Source organism: Rhinoderma darwinii, chromosome 4 (assembly GCF_050947455.1).
Source record: "Rhinoderma darwinii isolate aRhiDar2 chromosome 4, aRhiDar2.hap1, whole genome shotgun sequence".
Lineage (NCBI taxonomy): Eukaryota > Metazoa > Chordata > Amphibia > Anura > Rhinodermatidae > Rhinoderma > Rhinoderma darwinii.
The window spans coordinates 339,496,675-339,507,582 of record NC_134690.1 but is presented as its reverse complement, the minus strand read 5'-3'; the positions used below and the strand labels follow the sequence as shown (position 1 = coordinate 339,507,582).

General features: G+C 37.5%; 1 protein-coding gene across 1 annotated transcript in view; it reads right to left on the bottom strand.

Moving 5' to 3' along the window:
* Positions 1–3,065: 3,065 nt before the first annotated feature.
* The window catches only part of ESR1 (estrogen receptor 1), a 159,306-nt gene continuing 151,463 nt past the window's right edge, over positions 3,066–10,908 (bottom strand). The window contains exon 8 of the mRNA XM_075862873.1: positions 3,066–9,645. Coding sequence (XP_075718988.1) covers positions 9,417–9,645 — 229 coding nt within the window. The 3' untranslated portion in view covers positions 3,066–9,416. The remainder of the gene's footprint in view (positions 9,646–10,908) is intronic.

Genomic DNA, 10,908 nt, shown 5'->3' with positions numbered 1-10,908 from the left:
ATTCCTAGAGCTTTGGATCTGTATTGTACTGAAGTTAACGCACTACCTTGATGAGAGTGTACCAACTAGAAGACACATAATCATAAACAATTCCCAGCTACATGCAAAAAAAACAAAATGCTTTATGGGAGTAATAGCACAGGGGCAAAATGGCAAAATACTGATGAACAGCCACTCACGTCTATCATTTATTAGGGTGGCTGCTTAGTATTATAATTGTACATATCTAAGGCTTCTATAGGATGCTAGTCACACAGTCACCATGCTGGCTAACAGCCTTTTAGTTCAGCCCATATTATAAGATCAGATGGGCTGCCCAGCAACCTCAGTACACTCCAAAAAGTACTAACACCCATTTCTCACCCAAAATCACAAGGCCAGACCGCATCCTGCAAAAATGATACACATGATAAACATAAGGTATTAGTCGATAACTTGGCCAAAATATGCAAGCTCGCAAACTCCATTAAGGGTCTTCATCTTGTGTGTCCCTACACTAACATTACAAACAAATCATAGAAAATGGGATAAAATCGCAGAAAAAGGCCATACTTACTGATACAAAAACAATTTTCATCATTATGTAAACAAGACCCAATGTTGTTAAATGGGGGAAATAGAACATATGCAAAATACTGATAACCATTCACTCACATGCCTGTCATCTATTAATGGTGTGCTAACTGTGTAATACCCTATAGAAACCTCATATCTGTGCAACTGTAATACTAAGCATCCACCCGCTCATAAATGATAGGTGTGATAGTGGATTCTCAACAGTATTTTGCACCTGTGCTACCTCCTCCATATAGCATTGTGGCTTGTCTGCATCCTGCTCGGAATTAATTTGTATTCTGTCCTTGTATCAATAAGTATGGCATTTTTATGTGATTTTGTACACATTAGATCCCATTTTCTGTGATTTGTTTGTACTGTTAGAGTAGGTGTAACAGTTTGTGAGAAAATTCCCAACACTTATCAGGAACTGTGGTTGCATACATTGTATATTTGTGTATGTATAGTTTATTATTTTTTTTATTTACGTACCGTGTCTTTAGGTGCTGTGCTTTTATGTGCTGTTTTTCTCCCCCAGGTGGCGTTCCACAAGATGGGTGCCCTGTTTGGCCTGACATATTTATGTTTATTGCCCTGTTGTTTATGGTAGGTGCGGCAGGTGATGATGGTTTGCTTTCTGGCGTTCTAAAATACTTGACATCGGGATAAATGACCCAGGCGCCATCTTGATTCGTTTTCTGCTGCACCATAACAGCACCACAATGTTGCAGCATGACGACGACGCGACTAGATGCTGGGGGCAAAGTTTACTTTATACAACTGCCGCTGTTCCAGCCAAGGGTGTTAAGTGTGTGGGTGGAAGTGGAGAAACCTGGTATAATGAGTGAGCTGTTGAAACTACGAGTCGGTGGACCGTAGTCTTTTGGTCCTGGAGCTGATTTTGGGTTATGGGAAGGAGCCTCCCCGTTAGTGTGCAGTGTCGTGTGAGCAGTGGCCTAGGAGACTTCAATGTGCTGGAGGAGTGCCATTTACTCTGTCAGGCAGAAGAGTGAGCAAGCCGTCAACAGCCTGAACCACAACTGTAAGAGACTGTGCCTCTTAAATTGAGAAGTATTTATTTGCCTGCTATGGCCCGATGTGCCGTTAACACTGGCTTAGTAAAGTTTTTGTTGCCACGAGCTCCTGGTCTCTATTCCATCTCTTCCATAAAAAACCTGCCGGGGCCATACACCATCTTAGGCCCCCACCTTACATAGGGTCTCACAAGATGATGATGACCCTTGACACGAGTTGTGAGCTTGCATATTTTGGCCAAAATATCAACTAATATCTCATGTATATCATTTTTGCAGGATACAGTTTGGCCTTTTGATGTTTGCAGAGAATGGTGTGTACTTTGTGGGGTGTACTGGGAAGGTGCTGGGCAGCTCGTCTGATTTAATAGTATATAAATTCAAGCACTCCTTTAGGTGAAATATACAAAATATCCTTTTCTACAGCTCTGTCTCTCTGTCTACCTTTTTTCTATTGACCAGCGACAAGAGAGTTTAACAAAGGTCGGATTGCGGCCAAAACGTCACTTTTCTCTAAATATTGCCTTATTCAAATAAATCACCTTTTTGCATATTTCACCTAAAGGAGTGCTTGAGTTTATCTACTAAACATGTTTTCTCTAGGCATCAAGGCCCAAAACACCCCTGGTCATGAGAAAAGTGATGCTTTCACTCAAGAAATACTAGCTTAGCTTACGGTAACAGCGTAGCTTTCTGTTAGTACCATAACTCCCATAAAAGGGAATTACAGAAACAGCATAGCACAGCGAACTGTGTCGTGTGGACCCCTTAGCATTCTTATTTATAATACATACCCAACATTTCCCTCCACTCTTATCCTCTGAACGTATGTGCAACAGGCCACCTCACAACAGCAGTCCCTCTCTTGGCTCTATCCCTTACCTTTATTTTTCACCTATATTTTTAGTTTTTTATATTTGAACTATTGAAATATTTTAAATATATTACTTACATTATAACCTTAGATATTTTTTTTTAAATCCACTAATAGCGCCCCCACCCCCACTGGCATCCTTCGAAGGAGTCTACTTCATCTATCCTTATCTTGTATATGACTAAATGATTCAGTGGAATATCAAATGGGCAAATGAATATGATGATATTGGCTGAAGAGAGTAATTGATGTCTAGCACAGGGCAGTGATGATGTTATTGATCTCCTATCACAGTTTACCTCAGTTAATGGCATATCTATGAAAACAACATAGTCCATGCCCTTTGAGAAGAGATGGATATTCCTTGAAATATAAAATATGACATAAAACAACCTCTGTATGCCTTTCGTATTAAATCGGAGGCATACAGAGGTAAGGCCTTCAAGACGTCTATGGAGGTTGCATGGAGCTGTAATACGGTAGTGTGTATGAGGCCTTCACTTTGTTCTCTTTCCAAATAAGAAAAGAAGGAAAACACAACAGAATATATATATATTTTTTTTATTACAACATCAAACAGTTTGAAAAAACATCTTTGTAGTTTTCAGGTTTTTCATCGTATTTAATTGTTTCATATATTTTATCTAAGACAAAACGGAAGCGTACACTTTTTTTTTAAACAAAACTAAACAAATAACATTGACAATGCAAGGTATATCACCAAATACATTTGCATGAATTTCAAAAGAAATTGGTCACCAAAGAAATAGGCATTGAAAAAAAATATACTGACATATAATGAAAATCAAAGTGATCCAAAACAGTAAAATATTTTTTTCTTTTTTTTAACTGGTTCTGCATATTTAAAAATTGAAGAATACACAAAGCCATCTTCTACCGAAAATAATTGAATTATTTTCTAAATCTTAAACCATAAGGGTGGTTTTATAACCTAAATTAAGTGCATATGATATGAATGACTCATCTGGAATACAGCCTTTTAACGGCATGTTCATACGGATCGGATTTGCCATAGGCAAGACACGTATTTACTACAGGATCCGTAGCAGAAATCTAAGGCTTACACACTATTCAATGGAGCTAATTCGCATGTGGCTAATTCCGCCGCTATTTCCATGCAGAATCTGAAGGAATACGTGGCATTTATTTTCCAGAGCTTGTATTTACATGCATGGGAGAGATATTTTTAATCTGGGCCAAAATCCACGTAAAATCCTGAATGTGTGAACGGGGCCTATGACCTTGGTTACTTCTTAGTAATATTATCTAAAAGGAAGAACAGAACACCTGTGCTAGTAATTATTATCATTAGTCGCATTTTGTACTAAAATGAAAAAAATCCTAAACCAAGCAACGCACTGCAAAGCAATGTATTGTATTTAATATACTGGTTTCCTGGCTTACTGAGTAGCCATTTATCATTGTGGAATTCCATCTGGATCAATGATGTTGTATGTAGGCAGAACAACAAACGGTTTACAATGAAAAATGCTATTTATTTTAGAAACAGATACAATAATTAATAATGCCAAGTTCAGACATGGCACAATTGTAGCAAATTTTTGGTCTGGAAATTTATGAAATTCACAGTATTTAATAAAGCACCATATTTTTGGGTGTAAATTATTTTTTAAAATATATGTTAACTATAAGGTGGCATAAGAAAGAGAAGTGTCTCATGCCACATGTACTCTTTTCATAAATATTGCCCAATTTGCACCATTTTTGCAATCTATTAATTCATTCCTCTTAATGCTAAATTTACACTTTGTTCAGGGGTTTACATTCAGTGGCACGATTTGAATTAGTCCCGCCAAACATATGTCCAAATGTTTGGAACTGTTTCCCTTTTCAGATGAATATGTTTGCCATAGAAAGCTGTATAATTTATTTTGTAAGCAGTCGACTACGCTTTTTAATAGAGTTGGGGCTGTGGGATCCTGACATATACGCACCAAACATATGTCAAAAGGACACCCTTTTGGCATAGGCTTGACCATTAAAGACTTTGGTGTGAATTGAGTCTTCCAACAGTATTGATAAATCTTCTTCATTCTACCTCACAGCCAGCAATATTTTCAATTCAGCTTATGTTTCAAGATGGAGACGAAGTTTACAGGCTATGTAGACCTTTGATATAGTGTCTTGTGTTTTTTTTTGTAATAAAAATGTCTATCAGTATGTTTGGTGCAAATTTCTAAATACTTTTTATTAAAAACGTATTTTTACTTTTTGAGATACAGCTGCTGAACCCGCTATTTGTCAGGTCGGCAGGACTGACGGGTCCAGTGTCAGCGGGTCCTGCATGTCCCTGACACACAGGATCGTGCTGTTACCGATCACAATTCATAACTTAAAAGTAATCGATAACAATTGGATACTGAGTGTCGGAGACATGTAGGACCCGCTGACTATGAAACTGGCAGTCCCGCGGACCTGATGGATTCAGGTCTCAGCGCAAGATACAGTATACAAAGCAGCTGTATCTCAAAAAGTAAAAATTATTTTTAATAAAGAGAATTTAGAAAGTTGCACCAAACATACTAATTGACATTTTTATTTAAAAAAAAAAAACACATAAAAAACCAAAACGATTTTAAAGGTGTACATAGCCTTTAAAGACTTTTTTTTTTTTTTTTACTTGGAACCAAGTTCCTAATTTGTCAATAATACATGCTCCCCAATGGCTGGCAATATAAGACCTAGCCTTTCATCAATCCATGTTTTTGCTAATGATTTGTTAACCACTGTCCTTTAATAAATGTAACTATTCTCATTGCAAATAAATGTTATACTATTAATTTTTGGGAATTCTGTACATTATTTGTTATCATTTTTTTATTTCATTACCTGAATTCTAGCTTTTGTATGTAAGAGCCCTGACGTCATGTGAAAAAAATAGAAAAAAATTCTGAGTTAAAAAGCAAGAATTCTGAGATAAACAGTTCCGAAATCAGACTTTTATCTCAGAATTGTGAATTTTTTTTAATGTGGCCCCAGAACAGTTTTGTGCCTTTTCTATGCATTTAATTTTAAATGTCATGTCTTTTTTTTACTACACAAAACCATTCGATCCATACATACTACTGCATACCTACTGCCATATAAGTCTACATGTCCCAGTTCTACTCACAATGGGTTAACAATTACTGCTAAATCACTGTCTGTCGAAACATGAGTCAAACATATTAGCTGCCATTAATACTTAGAATTAGAACGTATTAGCAGATTATCTTCTTAGCCTTGTTTTTATTTGCACATTGAGCTTTTTAAGCAAAATTAAGATAAAAGGCACAAATACTTGACATGCAGCTTTCAGTCAATATCTATAGTTTTGGTATATAGAAATCATGTGACACTGTATAAGAAATACATTCAACCGTCCAATAGGATAAAACCCATTTCTGTTACATAAGGTGCTTTTCTTTGTACAATTAAACCGTGCTTATATATATAATAGGTGATAATAAGAAGAAAATGATATGTCAACGTTAAACATGCACACTTGTCTAGGGTCACTTAAATTCATTGATTCTCAAGTATCCAAATTTACACAAGAGGCTGGTTCACGGCTCACTAACACTTACAGCCAAATTTGGAAGGGTGAAATTTCAGACAAATTTTGACTGAAATGTAACATTTGAGTAATGATGTCATTGAGTAATATTAATAATCCCTGTGACAATTTAGATGCTTTTACATTAATGCAATACAAATACATTGTAGAAAATTGCCAACAAATGATATTACCAAGATGAGTTTATATTTTGCACAACTGTGATATCACAACTGTGATCTCGTGATGTATTGCCTGTGGCTTTGTATAGGGCCGCAGGGTACGGTTTTACCATAAGGACATATTCACACAGCGTATTATGGATCCATGTTGTAAGGATCCATAAGACTACAAACATAGAAATCTAAGGGCCCATACTGTGCCACCGTATGTCCCTGATTTCATACAAAGGCCTACAGAGGTTTTTGTTTTTACATAGCTTTGCCATGTGCACAAGGCCTTACTCATAAAAGGTACGTGAACAATGCAGCCCCAAAGACTTTGATGAAAAACTCAGCTCTGCTCCATCTGTATAAGACGAAACAAACTAATATCACTAAAGATATGCAATCCAATGTCTCCTATGCTTTTCTAGGTGTTGATATGACTACCCAAAGAATAGTACAAGCGGTTACCCAGCATTTTATCCGGGAATTCATTTTTTTTAATTAATCCCTATTTTTCTGCAACTGCACAGTAGATGGGTCATGTACAGGAACATGAAATCCTATGCTTCTGCTTTGTGTGCAAAAGTCATACAGTACATACAATGGACGTCAATCCCTTTATGATTGATAGAGAATAAATATGTTCATATTTTGGTCCATTACGATACGGTAGTGCATTTGTGGGATGTCACCCCCATTTCTTCTAGTACTCATTTTACATTCAATGATAGTGCAACTTTGCTTTAATAATTAAGTTGTTTAGCGAGAGTTATTATAATATATGAGTTTATTTTTCTATTTGGTGTTAAGAGTTCAGGGGAGACCAAGTGCTATCGATTATTGAAATAAATGTTTTATAGACCTGGGCCCGGTTCAGGGACTGTTCCCAGAGATTAGTGCCTCTCCCCAATGTAAGTAAGCAGCATCAGGTTTATATCATCTTCACCTGTGCTCCTTTATAATAGTGCAATGGATATGCTATTGGTACCATCTGTAAGGTGCATAGTTTTACAATTTGGGCAAGTAGTTAAATCCCAAGTGGGAGCATCACAGCTCAAGATCCAGTAACACACCTTGATCTGGGCTTATCTAAATATGTTCAATAATGTATAAAATCAATGAATGGTCACTATTGAGACTATTTACCTCCACTCAAAACAGAAAATTCCCTTTGGTTATAAATAAAGCTGACACCCCCTCTACCCACCCCTAGTCTCAGACTGAGTTTCTTTTCCACCACTGGTTATCAGTTGTGCAGATTAGAGACAAAGAATAGACCTGTCTCTATGAGACACTTTATTTATAGGACAGCTGGCCCCAAATATAACTTGGACTTTGGGAATTGTGGATAAATTTACCCATAACTTTACAATAGGAGAACTTTGGTGATTCAATTGATGATGATTCCCAAGAGGCAGCAGATAGACCACCAGACTGGTCAATTCAACTGATAGAAGGAAACAACAGTGCCATCTCCTAGGCCCACTGTCCCCATTACTAGTCAATCTTTATGTTTTTTTTTTACAGAGGACCTACTCAGGGAACATCTACAGAATATTGATGTTCAATGTCCTATGTGTGGGTGTATTGGGAACTGTAATAGAACGTGTAGGATATAACATCCTATTTCCAGGAGTAGCTAGTACGTGGAGTTGGTGTCCTAGTCATGGAACATTTCACAGTGTACAAAACAATATATAATATGATAAAAATGACACTTGCAATCCTCCATCTGCCACAACATGAGAGCTCTTTCTTGCAAGTTGAAAAAGGAAAACCTTTCATGTTAAATTTTCATGTCATTATCCCGATGAATTATTAAGGTAAGATAATGTATTCCGAAGCAATAGAACACATTGGACAATAGATCAATAACTGGGCAGCAATGCGCTATACACTCAGTTTGTAGTGAATTAAATCAGGCAATAAAAATCCTTTGGGACTAGTAAAACAGTGTGAAGTACTTCTGTCATCTATGTATATCCAAACCAGTTGTCAACTGCCATGATTTTTCAGTTTAGTATGACAACAAATGGAATTCGTGTACCAAGTCACAAATCTGCCCAAATGGCAACCCATAAAATGTTATGAGTAAATTCATTTGTCTTTTATATTTTCTTCAATACACTAAAAGTGAACAATAAAACATGAAATCGATTCACTCTTTCTATCCTAAAGGATTTTTTTTCACCTATGACAACACATCTGATCATTGTTCGCATTAATATCGTGTCTCATTACATGGTTTGATATCGACTGGTGTTTTCCAGCGTTACAATCTTTTTTGTACATATTGTAGGAGCTGTGCATAGTGTTGAACACAACCGCAGGTAAGTTATACAATTGGCAGCAAAATAAACTGCTAAAAGATGTCACAGTTAAGGCCACAAATGCTTAGATTAGTCTTATAAAACCAGTATAAAGAAACAGACGTAGAATTCGATTCCTTTTAATAAACTGTAAGACTTATAAAAGTAGTTGGGGTCATGACCATGGTGACCCACTGTCCATGATCAAGACTGATCACTTCTAGCCCTTGAGGACTACAGAACAACTATAAAAAGAACATTGTACCCATTAGATTTTAGGCACCATGTGTTCTCTAATGAATACACTGTATTTTCATGGCAAGTTGGGAAACTTGTTGGTCAAAGTAGAGAAATCATATTGGTAAAACCTATATACAGTAGTGCATAAAATGGAACTATTATTATCTAAAGAAACACTGAGAACTAGATACACTTACATAACTGTAGGTAAGATGGTCTTGTAAATGATATACTTTAATGCTATATGTTTAGCTGATGAAAACTTGTATGTGTGAACCTATGTAATACATTAAGTGTGGTATGCGTCAGCCACTGTCCATGCCATTTCCACACTATCCAATCTAGGAAATACAAGCTGAAGAAATGAACTTGTGCTTAGCGTTACATGTAAGAGCGTATAGAAATCACATAAAGCTTTGATTTTAATGGGTATAAACCATTATAGCAAAGGTTCCTCTTCCTTGTGAAGTACAGCAAGCGACTATGAAGATCTGCACTATAAATCATTCAGAATAGATGCATGCCGGAGTGTGTTAACATATGCAGCATTTTGCAGCTAATGTGATACACTGACTATAGTTAGGTAGTATACTGCTGGGAATTTCTTGGCCACTAAAGGCCAATTAATGAAAAAAAAATTGAAGTAAGTAGAAAACGCTCTCATACTGTACTCTGCAAACTTGCATCCTCTCTAGTTACATAATAAGCCTGCACGCATGGGGATGTTGTAGTTGCAGCAGTTACAGGGCTCTGGCTGTCTTCCTCTTGAGCTACAAATTTGTCTTTAGGTGTATGCATCCGATGAGCATCCAGCATTTCCAGCAACAAGTCATAGAGTGGTACGACGTTTTTGCACTTCATGCTGTAGAGATGTTCCATTCCCTTATTGCTGTAAAAGATAAAAGTAATAACATTTTTATAGAATAGAAAACGTTTTTGACAAGACAAGGCAGTTAATAGAGAATCAAAGTGAAGCTCCATCTTTCATTCATGTTAGCTCTATAGAAAACAAATGTAAAATCCAGCAGATTGTTTATACCTTATGCAGTATAAAAAAGAAAAAATAATCCCAGGTTAACCATCCACAAATTGCCGTTTATGGATCTGTTATCCTTAAGCCATGTTTACGCGTTGTGGATTCTGTCAGGATTTAGGCACATATTCCGCCGCTAAATCCTGACAGAATCCACAACATGATAATGATTGGTGTGCTGAAAAGCCATGGATTAGCTTTATTGAATTACAATAGAGGTTATCGCGTGTGTATCTGTTGGCCAATCCTGCAGAGTGCGGCCATGTATTATTCACCAATGGATTCGGCTAGGACAAATCCTGACCATTATTGAGCTATCCAGTGCTTTCATAGCAAACACTTTCAATATATTAAAGGGGGTGTCCCCCACTATTCATTTTTATCATCTGTCCATAGGAGAGGGTTTGTCTGCTAGAACAGGAGTCCCCTTGGAGATATAATTTGAAAGGCCATTCTGTGGCATGTATTAAAATAGCCATGTGGATCCCATAGACTCATACAGCACATAGCAAGAAGCATGCATGCCAGGCAATGTTCCATACAACTCTCCACCACAGCTGTCCAAAGTGGACGGGTAGTGGTCTCAGCAGTAGCAAGAGATTGGTAGGGGTCGCAGCAGTCAGACACCCACTAATTTAACCTTTATTGCCTAGCCTGTGGATAGATGATGAATGTTAACACTGGAAAAAAATAACAGTTGTCTAAGGCCTCATGCACACGACCGTATTTTTTCCCACCCGTAAATACTGGCGTAAATACTGGTCCGGTGTCACACGTATTCGACCCGTTTTGCACCAGTATTTACGAACCCGTGCCAGTAAATATGGGTCCTGTGTCACCCGTATTCCACCCGTATTTACGGGCACGTTTTTGGCGGCAAAATAGCACTGCACTAATCGGCAGCCCCTTCTCTCTATCAGTGCAGGATAGAGAGAAGGGACAGCCTTTTCTGTAATAAAAGTTAAAGAAATTCATACTTACCGGCCATTGTCTTGGTGACGCGTCCCTCTCTTCACATCCAGCCCGACATCCCTGGATGACGCTGCAGTCCATGTGACCGCTGCAGCCTGTGATTGACCTGTGATTGGCTGCAGCGGTCACATGGCCTTAAACGTCATC